Below are 21019 nucleotides of genomic sequence, written 5' to 3'. Positions count from 1 at the left end.
AATCAATAAAATATATTTAAAAAAAAAAAAGGTTAAAAAAAAAAAGAAACATTGTAACGAATATAGAAGCTAAACAAAACCCCAGAAACCTGCTTTCAGCGAGCCCAGGATCTCAGAGCTGGAGTTATACAGTGTTTCGATTATAGAACCGAAACAAACCAGATACCTTCTTTTAGCAGTAGAAGCCTCAGAGCTGGAGCCAGAGCTAAAGCTGGCCCAGAATAAAAAAAAAAGAAAAGAAAAAAAGGAGCAGTTGGGAGCTTCAGTTGGCCTGAAAACAGCCCTCAGCCCCTCACCCAGACTGGCCAGGCACCCCAGTGGGGACCTCCACCCTGAAGGGTGTGTGACCAGCTGCAAACAGCCATCATCCCCTCACCCAGGCTGGCCAGGCACCCCAGTGGGGACCCCCACCCTGATCCAGGACACCCTTCAGGGCAAACCAGCCAGCCCCACCCATGCACCAGGCCTCTAGCCTATATAGTAAAAGGGTAATATGCCTCCCAGCACTGGGATCAGCGGAGCCGAGAGGCCTCCCGGCACCGGGATCAGCATGACAGGGGGCAGCACCCAAACCCCCCGATCGCCCTGCGGCTCTGTGTGTGACAGAGGGCAGGGCCACAACCTCCCTATCTTCCCTGCTCTGTTTGTGACAGGGGAAGGTGCCCCAACCCCCTGATCAGCCCTGCTCTGTGCCTGATGAGGGGAGCTCCCCAACCCCCTGATCGCCCTGCGGCTCTGTGTGTGACAGCGTGCGGCGCCTCAACCCCCTGATCGGCCCTGCTCTGTGTGTGACAGGGTGCGGCGCCGCAACCCCCCCCCGCCCCCCCCTCACGAGCCCTGCTCTGTGTGTGACGGGGTAGAGCCATAACCTCCCCATCGGCCCTGCCCTGAGTGTGAGAGTGGCGGCGCCCCAACCCCCTGATCGGCCCTGCTCTGTGGGTGATAGAGGGCGGTGCCCCCCCGCCCCGCCGCAGGCCCTGCTCTGTGTGTGATGGGGTAGAGCCATAACCTCCCCATCAGCCCTGCCCTGAGTGTGACAGGGGGCGGTGCCCCAACTCCCCTATCGGCCCTACTCTGTGAGTGACAGGGGGGATCTCTACAACTCCCTGATCAGCCCTGCTCTGTGCATGACAGGGGGGAGCTCCCCAACCCCTTGATTGGCCCTGCTCTGTGTGTGACAGGGTACAGAGCCCCAACCCCCCTGATGGGCCCTGCTCTGTGCGTGACAGGGGGTGGCGCTGCAACCTCCCCATTGACCCTGCCTTGAGTGTGATGGGGCGGTGACCCAACCCCCCAATCGACCCTACCCTGAGCGTGACTGAGGGTGGCATCGCAACCTCCCAATCTGCCCTGCTCTGTGCATGACAGGGGAAGGTGCTCCAACTCCCCAATCGGCCCTGCTCTGAGCCCAACCAGGGGCTGCACCTAGGGATTGGGCCTGCCCTCTGCCAACCGGGAGCAGGCCTAAGCCAGCAGGTCGTTATCTCCCGAGGGGTCCCAGACTGCGAGAGGGCACAGGCCGGGCTGAGGGACCCCCCCTTCCCCCCCTCCTGAGTGCACAAATTTTTGTGCACCGGGCCTCTAGTATAGTATATATGCATGTGTCTATGACATACATTTGTGTGAATTATGTGATATCTATTTGTATATTTATGTATATATGTGTCTATTATATATTTATAATGCACGTGCATGTGACATGTATATTTATGCATATGTGTGTACTTGATGTACATTTCTGTATATGTGTGTGCATGTGATATGTGTGTGTGTATGTACAGGAGTACGTTACAGAGGCTAGCCAGGTCATGACGGGATAGGTCCGCGCTCCCTACAGGCACTAAGTGTCTGATCCTTTTTTCTCAGATGGGTCGTTTGGCATCTTATGGAGACCTCCCAGCCTGCTTCCCTAAAAGCTGCACAATGGACAGGTAAGTCCAACTCAGAGGCCGAGGCGTCCACGACCCAGGCCCCGCCCACCACCGCGCCCCGCCCCTGGTCCCGCCCACCAGCCAGGCCACGCCCGCGATCTACGCGCCTGGGTCCAAACCAGGTCACGGCGTCACGTTCCCACCCTCTGACGCGCCGTCCACGGCGGGCGCGCGCACGGCGGCAGCGACCGGCGGCCATCTTTCCTCCCGGCCGCCGCTCCGGGCGCGAGTGCGGGTCGGCTTCCCTGCGGCGCCCTCGGCCGGGGCCGGAGCAGCGGGAGGCGTGGATGAGGGGGAGTGAGGCGGAGCCCCCTCCGTGTCGCCGGCCCCCACGCGAGGACCGGCCCGGCGGGCAGAGCACAGGGTGGGCTCGTGGGCGCTCCCCGGCGCGGCCGTCCTCCCCGCCGGGACCCTCCCGGCGCTCCCCGCCGCCCGCCCGGCCGTCGCTTTCAGGCCCGGGCCGCTCCCCGATGGGCTAGGCTGTAAAGATGTTCAGCTTTGAAGGGGATTTTAAAACGAGGCCCAAAGTGTCCCTCGGAGGCGCGAGCAGGAAGGTAAGCGCGACCGGTGCCGCGGCGTCCGGGCCTCCGGGGGCGGGAACCGAGGGTCGGGTGCTGTGTCACCGCCCGCCGCCCCGGCAGGTGTGCGGGCCGCGGTCACCGCTCGCCCAGCTCCAGACCGCGCCGGGAGGCGGGAGGCCGGAGGCGGGAGGCGGGAGGCGCAGCCTCCTCGGTCCGTAGCGAAGGACAGACACAGTGTTTCTTCTCCGGAACCGGCCGCGCTACTGTGTCGCCCCGGCCTCCGGCAGCCCTCCCCCCCCCCCCCCCGGCAGCCCTCCCCCCCCCCGGCAGCCCTCCCCCCCTCGGGGCAGCCCCCCCCTCAGCCCTCCCTCCCCCGGGGCAGTCCAACCCCCGGGCAGCCTCCCTCCCCGCAGCCCTCAGCCCCCCACAGCCCTCCCTCCCCCGAGGCAGCCCTCCCCCCCCCCCCCCGCAGCCCTCCCTCCTCCGGGGCAGCCCTCCTCCGGCGCCGCGCGCGGGGGGCCTTCGCCGAGGGACTGCATGGCCGCGTTGGTCGCGCCCATGGCTGGGGCGAGCCTGTGGAGTTATGCTTTCCCAGCCCCCGGAAGCGTATTTCTGGAGAGAATCTAGGGCTTTTCTGCTACGGTTCTTATCATCGTTGAGAACCAGGGTGGACAGGAAGCCAGCACAGGCCCGCGCCAGAGCCCAGGCCCTGCTCGTGTGGGCCGGGGACAGGTGCCCTGGCGCACCCCGCTCGGCCGGGCCCGGTGTTACCACCGGGCAACCCTCTGCTCCGAGGAGAGGAGTGGCAGGTCTCGCTTTTTAGCGGTGCACACAATTGCCATTTTCTACTACTTTTGACGGAGGCGTGGAGCTGACGTCACTCAGGGTCACAACCTGCCCCTCCGTGCGGGCCCGAGGAGGGATGGGGAGAGGGCAGGTGTGGACAGAACTCGCAGCAAGGCTGGCGCCTTGTCCACCCATATTAGTCAGTCACTGGCAGCAGGCTGCCCTGGGTGAGGGTGCCAGCCCCCTAAGGAGGCAGCAGTGGCCTGCGGTGCTGGGGGAGGGTGCGCTGGCTCCTGGAGGAATCTGAACGAGTAGGTTCAGCTTGAGGGATTCCACCTGTGAACACAGCGGGGTGGCCACCACCCCTCCCAGCGTTCCCAGGCTTCCTCCTGCCCTCCCTCTTCCCTGCCCTGGTGTCCCCAGCGATAACTCTTCCCACCTCTGTTACCACAGATAAGTTTTCCCTGTTGAATGACCTGTGAATGGAGTCTCATACAGTTTGCCATTTTGTTGGCTCTGGCGTCTTTGGTACATTCCGAGTTCTGAGAGGTGGAATCACCCATCTGGTTTTATCCCGTTGTGTGACACAGTGGATCCACTCTTTTTTTTAATCCTCACTGGAGGATATTTTTTCCATTGCTTTTTAGAAAGTGGGAGGGAGCAGGGGGTGGTGAGGAGAGAGAGAGAGAAAAACCGATGTGAGAGAAACACATCAGTTGGTTGCCTCCGCATGAGTGCCTACCAGGGCAGGATCAAATCTGCAACCCAGGTACGTGCCCTTGACTCCAAATCCAACCTGTGATACTTCCGTGCGCTGGCCGACACTCTAACCACTGAGCACACTGGCCAGGTGACCATTCTTCTTTACAGGCATTTGTGTGTGGGTCTTCTCTTCGGGTGGACGCACTGAGATGCCGGCTTCACCCTGAGCACACTCCACTTTCCCTTTCGGGCCACACCTGCCGGGTGAGGGTGTCAGTGCCTCCACCTCTTACTAACAGTACTGTCAGTCCCTTTAATTTTGGCAGTTCTGGTGGGGATGTAGTTTCATTGTAGCTTTGATTTTGCTTCCTGATGTTGAACACCTACCTACACATGCTTATTCTCCTTAATTCTCTTTAGCTGAATTACGGCCTATCCCTTACCTAAAAGACAAAAGCTATAATGATCTTTCTGTTAAATTAGTTGACATCGTCCCTTTTTCCTTGAGCTTAGTGGGAAACGTTTTGAATAAATACATACTTCTCCTCCCCCAATATAAATGAGCATTTTTAGTGGTTATTTCTGAGGGCTCTGTGTAGGATCTGAAACTGTAAGGAAACATTGTGCCCTCATTATTATTTTACTAGAGGCCCGGTGCACAAAATTCATGCATGGGCAGGGGCGGGAGGAGTCCCTCAGCCCGGCCTGACCCTCTCCAATCTGGGACTGCTGGCTCCTAACTGCTTGCCTGCCTGCCTGCCTGATCGCCTCTAACCCCTCTGCCTGCCTGCCTGATCACTCCTAACTGCTCCCCTGCTGGCCTCATCACCCCTAACCACCTCTGTCTTGCCCCACACCCATGACCCAGGAATCCCTCCTGCGGCTGGTCGCAGGCACTTGGGACCCAGGCTTCCCTCCCTCTGGCTGGCCGCAGGCACCCAGGACCCAGGCCGGCTTCGCCTGGGCCAGCTGCAGCCTCAGGGGACCGTGGGCAGGTGGCTTTGTCTGGGCTGCAGCCGCAGGCGCCTGGGACCGCAGAGTGGGTGACTTATCCCTCTCCCAGGCCGCAGGCGCAGGTGCTGGCACTCAGGACCACAGGGTGGGCACCTTGTCCCTCTCCTGGGCCACAGCCCCAGCCACTGGCGCCCGGGACCGAGGGGCATGCAGCTTGTCCCTCTCCCAAGCCGCAGCCTGGCTGGTCCCTTTTCTTCTCTCGTGAGCTCATTTGTGTCAGGCTGGTCCCCATTCCTCTCTCCCCAGTGTTGAGTGTCTGAGCCATTACACCGTGAGGGCATGATGACCATTTGCATATTAGCTCTTTATTATATAGGATTTTATCTTTTACTGACTTCAGAAAGGAAGCGAGAGGAGAGAGAGGTAGAAACATCAATGATGAGAGAGAATCATCGATCGGGTGCCTCCTGAGGATCTAGCCTGCAACCTGGGCAGGTGCTGTTGATCGGAATCAAACCAGGGACCCTTCACTCCGCAGGCCGGCATTCTATCTACTGAGCCAAACCCGCTAGGGATGTGCCCTCATTATAATGTTGTTAGGAATATAAGCCTTAAACAGGTAAAGATGAAATTACGATAGAGAGTAGTTACAACATCTGGGTCTCCCTTGGGACTGGTCTAGGAAAGGATAGAGTTGGTTGGGGCTTAGTCTTTTTTTTTTCTTTTTTTCTTTTTTAATATAGAGGAAGGGAGAGGGAGAGAAGATAGAAGCATTAATGATGCACACCCCACATGGGATGGAGCCCACAACCTGGGCAAATGCCCTGACTGGGAATCAATCATGTGACCTCCTAGTTCATAGCACTCAACCATTGAGCCATGCCTGCCGGGCAGGGGCTTAGCCTTGAAGGAGGAGTGGGATTGGGGTAGGACAGGGACAGGAACGGGTATCCCAGCAGGTGGAAGGATGTGCATGGACTTAGTATTCACTGGGTTCCGTTGACTCTGGGAGTTTCAGGCTGTCGGGGCCTGGTGGAAGCAACAGTGGGAAGAATCCAGGGAGAAGAAGAGGGTCATAATTTTAGATTTAAAGGAAAGAAATGGATGTGGACACAGGAGAGTTTATATCCTTCCAACTTTCCAGATAGTTGAGGTGAGCGTGGCAGTAGAATTAATACTTCTTTAATATTTTAAAAGAAATTAATAGACTTCATTTTTTAGAGCTTTCTTAGGTGTACAGAAAATGAAGCAGATGGAACAGAGTTCTTCATTCTCCCTTCCTTCCACCTACCTTTCTCCTGTGATTAGCATCTTGAATGGTGTGGTTCATTTGTTACAGTTGGTGAGCCAATATTGATACATTATTACAATATTGATACATTAGGCTCCCTGTTTGTGCTGTACTTTCTGTGGGTTTTGATGAATGTATAGTGATGTGTGTCCAGTGCTACAGTATCAGACAGAGGAGCTCCTCGCCCTGAAAGTCCTCTGCCGTTTACCTGCACATCCTCCATCTTACTTCTACTCCCACTGTAATTAACTCAAAAGAAAGGGTTTTACTTAAATATTCTTTGAATTTTTAGAACTTTTAGTGTCATGTCAGTGCTTGAGAGTGGGAAATACTAACTTGAAGCAGATGTAAACTGACCATTTGTTTACATTGTTAAGTGGAGGAAATTGCTAATGACAATAACCCAAATAGATGAAACAGTGGAAACCTCATAGCTGTTTTACTTTAAATCAAGATATCAATAAACATGCTACAGTTCTTTTTTTATAAATGGTTAGCAGTTAATTTGAGCATTTGATTTTATGGAAATTGTCATGTTATATAAATTTACTTCGATATATACTAATTTTTTACCATAATTTTTTTTATTCTGATGGTTAATGAAATCTAATCTTCCTATCTAATCTAAACTACATATGACTTACTTTTCTAAAAACTTCTTTTTGTTACCACTAAGTTTATTTGCATGAAGAAAGCATTTTTTTCCCCATATAAGAATATCTCTGTTAGTGAAGTTTGATCATATTTAATTTTCAGAGGAGGTAAGATAATGGGTCTAAAGCTCAACTATCAAATAGAGACGTATGCTGTCATTTACTGTTATTTACATATTGATGAATAAATAGGTTTAGAGCCACAACTGTGGAGGTGAGCATGGAAAGTGATGAGGGTGCTCTGAGAACAATAGGCTTAGTCATCCAAAACACTTTCTGAAAGTGGTCTCTAACTGTTCCTAGGAACCCCTAACTTTTCTAGGCCTGTAGAACTTAAAAGATAAAAGATGCCGAAACCGGTTTGGCTCAGTGGATAGAGCGTCGGCCTGCAGACTGAAGGCTCCCGGGTTCGATTCCGGTCAGAGGCGTGTGCCTGGGTTGCGGGCATGTCCCCAGTGGGAGATGTGCAGGAGGCAGCTGATCGATGTTTCTCTCTCATCGATGTTTCTAACTCTCTATCTCTCTCCCTTCCTCTCTGTAAAAAATCAATAAAATATATTTAAAAAAAAGATAAAAGATGTTTTCAAATATAAGTGTAATAATTTGAAACAAAAAAACCTAACAAAATCTAAATGTGCTTGTTGCTGACACCTATTGTTCTTTTCCTCCGAGCCACTCATTTATGAACTTACTAGTGGCCCAGTGCACGAATTCATGCACCTTGAAAGGAACTGTAGGCCATGAGGCTGTGGTGGCAGCCTCTGCACCCCCGCTTGGCCCCTTCCGTCTCTGCCCTTGGTCCTGTTTGCCGGCAGCCCCACCCCTGCCACTGCCGCTCCCACACGCTGACGGCACCAGCCCCGCTTGCACCTGCTGATGGTGCAGAGCAATTGGGGCCAGCACCAGGAGCGGGTGCGAGTGGGGCTGTCACTGGCAGTGGGTGCGAGAGGTGGCTGCTGCCCCGATCGCCCCTCAGGAGCAGGGGAGGTGAGAAGCCCTCAGGGGCAATTGGGGCTGGCAGCTGCCGCTTGCACCCGCTGACAGCGCCGAGCGATCAGGGTCAGCGCTGGGTGCCAGCAGTGGGTGTGAGCGGGGCTGGCGCTGGCAGCGGGTGCGAGCACCCTGTGAGACTGGTGCACGGAAGCAAAGAATTTTTAGTAATCACCAGAGGCTTGCCCCGGTGACAGCGAATGGTGCCCTGTCTTGGTCTGGCTCCCCCAATCACCTGCTCCACCATCCCGCCACAGTCAAGGCCCGCTATGTTCTGCACTCTGTGGCCTGTTGCCCGACGCCCGCCATGTCCCTTGCATGCCCCCTGGTGGTCAGTGCACGTCATAGTGACCAGTTGTTCAATTGCTCCGCTGTTCAGTCTATTTTCATATTAGGTTTTTATATAGAGAGAATATAAATTCTTGGTTATATTGAGATTTTTTTAAAATTATGTTTTCATATAGCTTCATTAGTTTTATATTCTAAAAAGTGAGAAAGTTGCCGAAACCGGTTTGGCTCGGTGGATAGAGTGTTGGCCTGCGGACTGAAAGGTCCCAGGTTCGATTCTGGTCAAGGGCATGTACCTGGGTTGCGGGCACATCCCCAGTGGGAGATGTGCAGGAGGCAGCTGATCGATGTTTCTCTCTCATTGATGTTTCTAGCTCTCTATCTCTCTCCCTTCCTCTCTGTAAAAAATCAATAAAATATATTTTTTTAAAAAGTGAGAAAGTATTACATATACATGGGTAATAACTCAAGCAATAGAAAATACAGATTCAAGTACAATAATAAAAGTCGCCCTGCCTTTCGCTCCTACTAGGATCCCCTAACCCAGTCCTCTTTAGTCGGACTGTTACCAGATTCACTGTCCTCACAGAGCTGTTTTCTGCACATAGACTCACTAAGGGTGTGCACTCCTCTGGTTTAAACACATGATGGAGCATGTTCTTGCCTTCCCCCTGGAGATAGTTCCAGGTCCGTACACATCTGCGCTGCATTCTCGTAAGGAGCTGCGTGACACTGCATGTAAAGAATGAATGTCTCAGCTTATTTAGTTGTCATGTCTTTGATGGCCATTTAGATGGTTTCAGTGTTCTGCTCATTTAAACAGCATTGCAGTGGCTCTCCTTGTCATGTGTCTATCATACGTGAGTTTGGATTTCTAAAAGTGCAGGTCAGTGGCTGTGTACATTTTGAATTTTTGTAGATATTTCCAGATCGCCCGTTAAGGGCCATGTCAGTGCATGGGCGTAGCTGCTGTCCTCTGTCTGCACCTCACAGCCTGTCCTGAGGTGTCGTTTGCTGATTACGTAGGTGAAAAAGCCAATTTCACTGTGTTATGGCATTTTTTCCAAAAATGAGTAAAAGTAATTTCCTGTGTTTAAATGATATTTTTGTTTATTTCCTATGTACTATTTATAACTTTTGCTAATTTTCCTATTTGATTGTTCATCTTTTAAAATTATTACTGAGCTTTTACAAATGTTCATTTTGCAGTGTTACAAATATTTATTACCACTTTGTCACTTTTTTAAACGTTGGTTATGATATTTTTCTGTGCAGAAAGTTTTAATTTTATGTGGTCAAATTCATCATTCTTAAGTGACTTAAGAGCTTAAATAACTTAATGACAACAGTAACATAGACTTAATATGTGATATCTTTCTTAGAAAGCCTTCTTCCTCTTTGAGATTTATTTTATTCCCACATTATCTTCCCATATTGTATGGTGCTGCGTCTGCATATAAATCTTAGGTTCATTAGGAAGCTATTTTGATGTGAAGACTAGGTATACGACGTCGTTTGTTTAGGCTACTCAGTTGCCCAACACTATTGAGTAATACACTTTTCTCTATAGATTTCTATTGTTTTAAAAATACATTTTATTGATTTTTTACAGAGAGGAAGGGATAGGGATAGAGAGTTAGAAACATCGAGAGAAAGAAACATCAAACAGCTGCCTCCTGCACTCCCCACTGGGTACATGCCTGCAACCAAGGTACATGCCCCCGACTGGAATCGAACCTGAGACCCTTGAGTCCACTGAGCCAAACCAGTTAGGGCTAGATTTCTATTTCTTACCTCCATTTCTGTTTGCTCCTCCCTGGAGATCTCTGACATTGACTTGTTTACTCATGCTTTGACCTCCGTAGGTCATTGTCTGTCCCAAAGTATTGTGTGTGATGATTTAGTGGTATATGAAGGAACATCTTTAAAATTTAGTAGTATTTATTTCAGTGTCAGTAGAAACCTAACCAGGATATCAAACCTGTGATTTCCCTGAGATGCCTGTTCATGGTGAGGTGAACTGGGGAGCTTTGTGGCGAGCCAGGTGCAGGCATCATCAGCTTCCATGGTTGCGTCTGTGTGTACAGGCACAGCAGGGGCTCTGTGTAGCCCTGGTCTGTATCGCTAGCGTGGATCCTTATATGCTCCTCTCCTGAGTGTTGTAGGTTTGGTTGTTCATTTTTATTAGCAGCATGGCAAATTTTCACTTTCAGAAGGTGACAGCTATTTGCTAGTGTGCGCCACGTGTAGGTATTCGTAATTTTGACTTAGGATCATGACTCTGCCTTTATTTTTTCTGAGTGTGACATGGATTAGGGGTCAGTGAAAAACAGTATCATTTTGAAAGCCTAAAGGTGAAGGTTGCCTTATAAAGTAAGGTACTAAAGATGGTTATGATTATTTATGTTATATTTTTACTGATCTCAAAGAGAAAGGGAGACGGAGAGAGAGAGAGAAACATCAGTGATGAGAGAGAATCATTGATGGCTGCCTCCTGCACACCCCCTCTGGGAATCCAGCCTGCAATCCCAGCATGTGCCCTGACCGGGAATTGAACTGAGACCTCCTGATTCATAGTTCGGTGCTCAACCACTGAGCCACACCATCAGGCATAATTTTACCTTTAGTAAGACGGAGTTTATTTAGCAAGTTCGGAGGCAAAACAAGGACCGTTGGAGCTTAGGAGGGAGAAAGGTTAGGTAAAGCACCTCCGGGAACGGGAAGGTGTGGGCATGCTCCTGGGAGGGAGAGCGCCAAGGGTAGGTGATTGCCATTTGTCTTCATAAAATAAGGACGAAGTAATGGCCCGCTAGAACGGGCTTTTAGTAACAAAAACAAAAACAAATGTAATGAAGATTTTGAAATCCGAGAGAGTGAAGCTATCTCATTATGAGCTTCATGGAAAGCTTACAGATAAAAAGTGTCACATTTCTGGTCATTATCTTTATTTATGAACAGAACTGGTTGGTATGTTTATATCAACAACTAGAGCCCCAGTGCACGAAGTCATGCACAGGTGGGGACCCTTGTCTCAGTTCAATTCCCGGTCAGGGCACATGCTGGGATTGCAGGCTGGATTCCCAGAGGGGGTGTGCAGGAGGCAGCCATCAATGATTCTCTCTCATCACTGATGTTTCTCTCTCTCTCTCCGTCTCCCTTTCTCTTTGAAATCAGTAAAAATATAACATAAATAATCATAACCATCTTTAGTACCTTACTTTATAAGGCAACCTTCACCTTTAGGCTTTCAAAATGATACTGTTTTTCACTGACCCCTAATCCATGTCAGACTCAGAAAAAATTCCAGTGAGAAACCATCACTCAAGCTTTATATTGAAACGAAAAGGCAAACTGTTAAACTTTTGGGAACAACAGGAAAGCCTTCTAAACAGCCTGAAAGCAGGTCCCCATATGACAGGGGAATTACAGTTGGAAAGTCAGTTTATCTGTGGTATTGTATCTGACTGCAGTCTGGAGCTGCCAGGTGGCCAAACGCATAAAAGTTGTGATGACAAGTGACAGCCAAGAGCATATCGGTAAGGTTCTTTTGGTAATTAAGTGCCTTGTCTACGTATAGCTAGGCCAGGTATTTGGGGCAGCTGGTTGTCCCCCAGGGAAGACAGGGTTGCTGTTGCTCACTGCAAACTGAGGAGTCTCCGATACTTTTATCTGCAATAACCCTTTGTTGTTTGACAAACATGAGGACTTGTTCTGTCTATCTCATAAACTAGAGGAAATTTTTTAAAAATATGTTGGTGACTTTGTGACAAACAGTAACATAGACACATGTGTGATGTCAGTGATTCCATCAGAAACGACCTTCGTATCCAAAGGCAGTCCTGTAAATCTCACAAATGAGAGGCTAGTTAAGAGTAGTACCACCCTGGCTGGTTTGGCTCAGTGGCTAGAGCGTTGGCCTGCGGACTGGAGTGTCCCGGGTTCGATTCCTGTCAAAGGCACATGCTTGGATTGCGGGCTCGATCCCCAGTGGGGGGCATGCAGGAGGCAGCTGATCAATGATTCTCACTCATCATGGATGTTTCTATTTCTCTCTCTTTCCCTCTCCCTTTCTCTCTGAAATCAATAATATATCCTATATAATAAAAGTGTGATATGCAAATTGATAGAACAATGGAACGACCAGTTGGCGGGGGGCGGGGCTGGCGCCGACAAGCAGGTGGTGCCAGGCCAGCCAAGGCGAGTGCCAGCAGGCAGAGGATGGGGACATCCCCTGAGGGCTCCCGGGCTGTGAGAGGGCACAGTCCTCCCCACTCTCCCCCCTAGTGTACAAATTTTTGTGCACCGGGCCTCTAGCATATATATAAAAAGAGTAGTACCTATGAGTGTCAATGCATTGCCCTGTTCAAGGCAGTGGCCTTCATCCTCCAGCTTTGTGAAGATATGGGCAGGTCCCCTATGCTGGAAACAGGAAGGCCTCCCCTTGACCTGGAACCATGGGATACACACCGTCATGTGGGGGAAAGAATTGTGAAAAGCTTGAACAAAGTATTTTGCATCCCACAGTTATAAAGTTAAGAGTAAGCTCCATGAGTATGGTGAATGGATAGAAACAAGCCCCACCTCCTTTAAAAAAATCACCGAGAACATTACTGGATAGAAGGCCACTTTCAAAAGGTCAGACCCTTGATGCCTTCTTGAAACAAAAGTTTGTTAAACCAAAATCACACTTAGTGTTTTGGTTATAGATTCATTTTAAGAATCCAGCTGTGTCAGAGAAGGGTGTTAAATACCAGGTGCTTGAGCTAATGATAAACATGGAAGTTAGCGTTATCTGTTTTTAATATAAATTTTTTTTTTAATGCCAGTGTGTTTCTCTTGAATTTTACATAGCTCCTCATAGTTCTTTGCTTTAAAAAACTTAGTTTCCAGATGGGGCTTTTCAGAAATAAATGTATGATGTTTTGTTGTAATCAGTGTTAGCACAGGGCAGTAGGCTGTTTGCCTCTTTCCTCTACATTCATTAACTGAATAAATTCTGAGGAAGAGGTTTTTCTTCTCTCCTATATGTATTTGATTGTTTATTTAACTGGAGTCATGATATATATTTTACGCTATGATTAACATTCAGAGCTATCACTAATTGTGAGAGAATATCGGAAAAACCCAAATCAAGGCCAGAGTCCAGGATGTGAAAGACAGAGATGGAGTTTCAGATTGGTGGGAATTAAGGAGAAAGAGTAAGTCCAGTGAGGATCTGGATGGGATCCTAGAACAGGTAAAAATCATCAGTGGGAAATTGGTGAATTTCTAACAAAGTCTGTAGTGTAGTTAGTAATACTGTACCTGTGTTAATTTCTTATTTTTTCTAATTTTACTCCAGTTATGGGAAAAGATAGAAGGGATAAGAGAACTCTTGTGATCATTCTGCAATTTTTTTTGGTCTAAAATTAAAAATAAAAGTTTCAGAAGTCAGTGGTACAGATAGTATAGGTATGGTAGACTTTGTGGAGATGTCAAAGGGCCACCTGTGAGACCCTGGTGGAGGAGGTGGAGGAGGAGGAGGAGGAGGAGGGAGGTCTCCAGGCCCAGGAGTACCCTTCCTGCTCTCTTCCCTCCCTCTCCAGGGGCATTAAGGTAAATGGCCCTCCCTGACCTTCCATCCTCTGTGCCCTCATTGCTGCATAAAGTGTAGCGCACGTGACTTTTGTTCCCACCAGTGTGTCCCACTCCCACTGGTTTCTGCTATAACTGACTCTAGGCTTATGTTATAGATCACTGGGCTTCAAACTCAAAATTCCTGAGAAAGTCTAGTGTTGGATTAGAACTCAATTAAGCTTTTTGGTACTTAGTACCTATTTTGATTTGAAAATATTGCAATGGTATGCTTACTCCTTCTATTAGACTATTTTGTTTTACTTAAGGGAACTGTTCATTCACTCACTGTGTAAATATTTATTGAGCACCTACATTTACCAGACATTGAAGCAGATGACAGGGACGTGGTAATGCAAAGCGCATGAGCTCTGAACTTCTAGATTAGTGATGACTAAGCTCATCTGTGTGTGAAAGTAAATTTAGTGACTTGGCCAGCATGTACCTTTTTTTAAGGTAAAGTGTTGGTTTATTAAATTTCAGATATTAAGTATGTTTTTTGTAATTATAACAGAGTATACTATTTTAGGAAATCCGAGGTTTTTAGTTATGATCAAATGATGAAAACACATTAAATTTGGACAAATGGAAATAGAAGGAAAATAAATCCTATATAATAAAAGCATAATATGCTAAGTGTCTGACTGATTGGTCATCTGTTCAGTCAACTGCTCGACCAGTTGCTGTGATGCGCACTGACCACCAGGGGGGCAAACACTCCGACTGGTAGGTTAGCTTGCTGCTGGGGTCCAGTGCATCAGGACTAGGCGAGAGGGTGGGACATGCCCTGGAGCCCTCCCACAGTCCCTCCCTGATTGGCCCGATCGCAGACCAGGCCAAGGGTCCCCACCTGTGCATGACTTCGTGCACTGGGGCTCTAGTTGTTGATATAAACATACCAACCAGTTCTGTTCATAAATAAAGATAATGACCAGAAATGTGACACTTTTTATCTGTAAGCTTTCCATAGTTCTGAACATAACTTTGTACTTTATACTCTAGATTTCCCATTCCCCTCCTTCTTCTTTTAAAAAAATTTTTTTATTGATTTCAGAGAGGAAGGGTGGTGAGAGATAGAAACATCTGGAGAGATAATCATTGGTCGGCTGCCTTCTGCATGCCCCCACTTGGGATTGAGCCCACAACCCCAGGAATCGAATGAGCCCTGACCTCCTGTTTCATGGGTCTACTCCACACAACCACTGAGCCACACCGGCTGGGCTCAATGTATAATTTTAAATTAGTGATTACTTGTTTTCCAACAGTCTTTTAATAGGGTATATATTTTTGTTAAAAAGTTTTAGTGTACTAATTTTTCTAAGAATTCATTTATAACATCTTTTTTTAAAAAATATATTTTATTGATTTTTTACAGAGAGGAAGGGAGAGAGATAGAGAGTTAGAAACATCGATGGGAGAGAAACATCGATCAGCCGCCTCCTGCACATCTCCCACTGGATTGTTTTTTCTTTTTGATTCTCTGATTGAGTGATTTTTTTTTGGCAAGAAAAACGATTTTAAACATGATAATATTACATGCAATAAACTCCAGTTATTCAAGAAAAATTATCTTACATATAATATTACATGCAGTAAACGTCAATATTTCAAGAATAAAAGAACTCAAGTATAATAATATTACCAAAACTGTACTAACATAGAATGATATCACAAAAGTTGTAGGAAGTATTAAAAATCTGCAAATAACAGGATTACTTCTATTATATTTTAGAATATTTTTCCCTCCGCTGGCTCTATTTTATTTTATTTATTTATTTATTTTTTAAATATATTTTATTGATTTTTTACAGAGAGGAAAGGAGAGAGATAGAGCGTTAGAAACATTGATGAGAGAGAAACATCGACCAGCTGCCTCCTGCACTTCTCCTGCTGGGGATGTGCCCGCAACCAAGGTACATGCCCTTGACCGGAATCGAACCTGGGACCTTTCAGTCCGCAGGCCGACGCTCTATCCACTGAGCCAAACCGGTCAGGGCTGCTGGCTCTATTTTAGTTCATCAGTTTATGTTGTTCATTATATTCGACAAATGAGTGAGATCATATGATATTTATCTTTTCTCCAACCTGCTCATTTCACTTAACATGATGTTTTTTGTGTTTTTAAAAAATATATATTTTATTGATTATTTTACAGAGAGGAAGGGTGAGGGATAGAGAGTTAGAAACATTGATGAGCGAGAAATATCCATCAGCTGCCTCCTGCATACCCCCTATTGGGGTTGTGTCCGCAACCAAGGTACATGGCTTTGACTAGAATCGAACCTGGGACCCTCAGTCCGCAGGCTGACACTCTATCCACTGAGCCAAACTGGTTAGGGCAGCATGATTTTTTTAAAGTCTATTATGTCGGATATGAGTGTTGCTACTTCAGCTTTTTTTTTTTCCCCATTTGCATGGAATTTTTTCCCCATCCCTTCACTTTCATCCTGTGTGTGTCTTTTGCTTTGAGGTAGGTCTCTTGTAGACAGCATATACTTGGGTCATGTTTTTGTATCCATTCAGCTACTCTACACCTTTTGATTGGAGCATTTAATCCATTTACATTTAGGTTTATTATTGAGAGGTACCTATTTATAGCCATTTTAATTCTGCATGGCTAGGTTTCTCTCTCTGTTTCTTCTTCTCAGCAATCCCTTACAGCAATCCCTTTAGCATTTCTTGTAATGCTGGCTTGGTGGTGATGAACTCCTTTAGCCTTTTTTTTTTTTTTTTTTTTTTTGGTCTGGGAAGCTCTTTATTTGACCGTCTGTTTTGAATGATAGCTTTGCTGGATATGGTAATCTCGGTCTCAGCTCCTTGCTTTCCATTACCTTGAGTACTTATGCCATTCCCTTCTGGCCTTTCTGATGAGAAATCAGGTGTCAGCCTTATGGGAACTCCTTTGTAGGTAACAGTTTTCTTTTCTCTTGCTGCCTTTAAGATTCTGTCTTTGTCTTTAATTTTTGGCATTTTAATTATGATGTGTCTGGGTGTGGGTCTGTTTGTGTTCTTCTTGTTTGGGGTTCTCTGTGCCTCCTGAACTTATGTGACTTTTTCCTTTACCAGGTTTAGGGACGTTTTCTACCATTATTTCTTCAAACACCTTCTCTATTCCTTTCTCCCTTTCTGCCTTTTCTGGCACACCTACTATTCTAAAATTGTTACGTTTCACATTGTCCCACAGCTCCCTTAAGCTGTCCTCCTGTTTTTTTAATTGTTTTTTTCTTTTTGGTTCTCTAATTGAGTGATATTTTCAACTGTCCTCTAATTCACTGATTTGATCCTCAGCTTCCCCTAATCTGCTGTGTACTCCTTCCAATGTGTCCTTTATTTGTGTTATGTCATTCTTTATCTCAGACTATTCTTTTTTCAAAGTTACTATATCTTTTTTCATACTGTTGAGCATTTTTAGCATCATTACTCTGAACTCTGTTTCAGATAAACTTCTTATCTCTGCTTTATTTATCTCCTCTTCTAGAGAATTCACTAGTTCTTTCATTTGGAGGTTGTTTCTTTGTCTCCTCATTTTGGCTGCCTGTTTGGGTTTGTGACTCTGTATTAGGTAGATCCTCTACACCTTTCAATCTCTAGTGCAGGACAGTGTCAAACGCTGCTCCTGGCTAATTAGATCAGGCAAAGACTCAAAGCCTCCAGGGACCACCTCTGTCCACAGACTGTTAGGATTCCAATTTGAAATTGCTCCCAGGCAATCCTCCTCAAGTGTGGTGAGAGTTTTTTTTAATAGGTGGGGCACTTGCTTCTGGGTGGAGGCTAATTGTTATTTTTAGTCTCTTAAGTGACCTCAGGGCAAGGTGTTTTCCAAAAGGGTGTGTCAACTGTCTGACCCCCAGGCAAGGCAAATGTCTGTGTGGGTTAGATGTTCTCCCTGCATGAGGGAATGACTCAGCATAGGAAACTGGGGGTGTCTGCCTTCTGAGTTCTAACCTCCATGTCCCCAGTCCTGGCTTCTGCTTGCACAGCTCCAGTCCACTCTGCCCTCCCTCTGCTGGAGCACAAGGTGGGTGGCTCCACAGGGAATTTTGTGTGTTGGTCCTTTAAGAGGATGCCTGAATTTCCAGCTGTCACTCCCTGGCAGACAGCAGCCTGCTGCTTTTCACAGCCAGATGTTAGGTGGGTACCCTTCTCAGTTGTGGTGCTATCTTCTGGGGGGCCCAGCTTGGGGATTAGATCCCAGAGTTCTCAGTGGCTCCCCATCACAGCTGAGATATCTCTCCAGGACTTCAGTTGCCATTTGTGGGTGCCGGCCCGGCCAGCCCTTTCGCGCTTCTGCCCCTTCTACCAGTCTCTATGCCGTCTCCACTTTTGGTCCTCTGGTATTGGGGTTCTCTCCTGCCAGTTTTCTGTTGATTATTCAGGAAATTTTTCTGTATTTCAGTTGTAATTACAGTTTTTTTCTGGGAGCATGTCCGTGCAGCATCCACTTACTCTGCCACTATTTTTAATCTCCTGGTTCATATATTGACTCTCAACTGAGCCACACTGGCCAGGTGGGAGGGTATTTTTATTCTATTTGAAATGTTTAATTGTCCCACTTATTTAGTCTTTTCTATGTACTGAGTAACTTTGTTCAAAATGCAGTTTTATTTATGATGAAAAAACATTAAAATTTATTAATTTGATAACCATAAAGAAATTGATTTTTCCATTGAAATTTGTTTTAAGATAATTGTAGACTTCTGTGCAGCTGTTAGAAATAATATAGAAACATTCCCTCCTTGACATTGCTTCATGTCCCCTGGGGGCTGTACTTTGCAAAAGCAGTCATTGTCACAAGCAGGGTGTTGGCATTGATACAGTGACCAATCTCATTCATATCTCCTGTTTCACTCGAACTCACTGTGTGTGAAGAAATAGGTTTTGTTCTTAGCAAACTACTGAAGTACTAACTTTAATTAGACTTGTGACCTCTGAAAACCATTTAACCTCTTGTGCCTCAGATTTCTCGCTAAGTCAGTTGGTTTGATTGGATGATCTTTAGAATCCTTTTTGGGTCAAAACATTCTATAATTTTTCTCTTTATGTTTAGGAAGAAAAGGCTTCTCTTTTACATCGTACTCAGGAAGAAAGAAGAAAAAGAGAGGTAAAAACAGTTTTTTAATCGTCTATAAATAAGTATTTTTTTAATTCTGGGTTTTACTGTTATATATATATTTATACCTATATATATATGTATTTGTTCAGTGTGATGGAATATATGTATATTTACGTGTATATATTGAGCTTTAGAAACATTTCTGGATTTGTTGGATTTTACAGTAAAGCATTTATCTTGACACCAATGTAGGAAAGATGGACAAAAGGGCAGTCTGTGGATTATGCGGCATTCCTAAAAGGCATGAAGCAGTACCACGTGGGAGATGGAGTACCCAGTTTAGTGTCAGCCTGAGTTTGACTGCTTACCCTCAGTTTCTGCATCTTTAAAACAAGAGAAATTCTCACCTGGAAGGTTATTGTACAGGTGCACATGAAGGGTCTTAGGGCTGGCACACAGCAGGCTGTCAAACGTGGTGCCTACAATGTTGATGATGAATACATTATTTTACTAGGTCACTGAAGACAGTCTTAAGTTAGTAAAAATTGGAGTTTTCTGCTTTGAAACAAAGATGTGACCCTTAAAATAGGTGTTTGTATTGCCTGTCTATATTCTTTTAATATTTAAAACCAAAACCTAAAAAAAAAAGTCACTATTCCGGTGGGATTGTAAAATAGTGAAGCCATTCTGGAAAACAGTCCGCAGTTCCTCAGGTATTAGTTTCACTCCTGTATTCACCCAAGAGAAATGAAAACCGTTTGTCCATGCAAAAACGGTTCATGAATATCCATAGCAGTATTGCTCATAGTAGCCCAAAGTGGAAGCACAAATGTCCGTTGGCTGGTAAACTCAACGTGAGGCAGCCATACAGTGGATATTAATTGGCCATAAAAAGGACTGAAAGACTGATATGTGATACAATGTGGGTGAACCTTAAAAAACGTCATACCAGGCCTAGCTGGTTTGGCTCAGTGGATAGAGTGTCAGCCCATGTACTAAAGTGTCCTGGGTCCGATTCCCATCAAGGGCACATACCTGGGTTGCAGGCTCTGATTCCTGATCCCACAGGTCCTGGTTGGGGAGTGTGTGGGAGGCATAGACATAGAATCCATATGTCTCTCTCACATCGATGTTTCTCTCTCTCTGTCTCTTCCATGATTCTTCAAAAAAATAAAAAATAAAAAATTATTTTACAACAAACACACTTCATGCCAAGTGAAAAAGCCACAGCCCGACCAGTGTGGCTCGGTTAAGTATCATCCTGGGCACCAGTTTGAATCTCGGTTAGGGCACGTGCCCAGGTTGCAGCTCAGTCCCTAGTAGGGGGTGTGCAGGAGGCACCAATCAATGATTCTCATTGATGTTTCTATCTCCCTCTTTCCCTCTTCCTTCCTCTCTCTGAAATCAGTAAAAAGATATATATTTTTTAAAAGCCACTTATTCTGTGATTTCACTATATGAAATAGCCAGAGTACAGACAGAAAGTTCAAGTGGTTGCCAAGGGCATGGAAGTAGAGGAAGCCAGGACAGGGAATGATGATGACTGCTAATAGGTACATGGTTATTTTGGGGAGCTGGTGATGAAAGTGTTCTAAAATTAGATAGATGGTTGCACAAATTTGAATATATTAAAAATTAGTGATGGTACAGTTTAAAAAGTGAATTTTGTGCTATGTGAATTATATAGCTGTAATTTTTAAGTCTTTACTAACTAAATGTTATTTTCACTGATTCTGACCGACTGTTCCCTCCTTCCTCCTTTATTCAGGAAGAAAGGCGAAGATTGAAAAACGCAATAATTATTCAGTCATTTATTCGAGGCTATCGAGACAGAAAACAGCAAGTAAGTCTGTTTATAAACTGAGAATGGTCAGAAAGGCATATGAGTGCTTATCTATAATAATAAAAGCATAATATGCAAATTGACCAAATGACCAAACAGCAGAATTACCATCCGGACGACCACGCTATGACATGCACTGGCGCCAGGCCAGCCAAGGCGAGTGCGATGCAATTGGTAAGGGGGCCCGGCCATCGCCCCACGATCGCCCTGCAGAGGGAGGCCCAGGCTAGCCAAACGGTCACACTCCACACCTGTTGCCTGCAGAGGGAGGCGACCGGTGGAAGGGGGAAGGGGTGGCAGTGCTGCACAGATGGTAAGCAGCGGTGGGGACAGGTCCAGCTGCTGGCAGCTGGGGGAAGGAAAGCTCCAATAGGCCCAGCCAGGCCTAGGGACC

At 46.6% G+C, this 21019-nt stretch overlaps 1 protein-coding gene across 6 annotated transcripts in view; it reads left to right on the top strand.

Annotated features, from left to right (window-relative positions):
- The first annotated feature begins 2101 nt into the window (after positions 1–2101).
- UBE3C (ubiquitin protein ligase E3C) overlaps positions 2102–21019 on the top strand; it is a 114282-nt gene continuing 95364 nt past the window's right edge. For 5 of the 6 annotated variants that reach the window (XM_059711341.1, XM_059711343.1, XM_059711338.1 and 2 more), the window contains exons 1-3: positions 2102–2485; positions 18777–18830; positions 20551–20625. In XM_059711341.1, the coding sequence (XP_059567324.1) occupies positions 2420–2485; positions 18777–18830; positions 20551–20625 (195 nt within the window). In that variant the 5' untranslated portion in view covers positions 2102–2419. The remainder of the gene's footprint in view (positions 2486–18776; positions 18831–20550; positions 20626–21019) is intronic. The other variant, XM_059711337.1, reaches the window with a different exon arrangement.

This window comes from Myotis daubentonii, chromosome 10, assembly GCF_963259705.1.
Source record: "Myotis daubentonii chromosome 10, mMyoDau2.1, whole genome shotgun sequence".
NCBI lineage: Eukaryota > Metazoa > Chordata > Mammalia > Chiroptera > Vespertilionidae > Myotis > Myotis daubentonii.
This window is presented reverse-complemented; position numbering and strand designations above follow the sequence as displayed.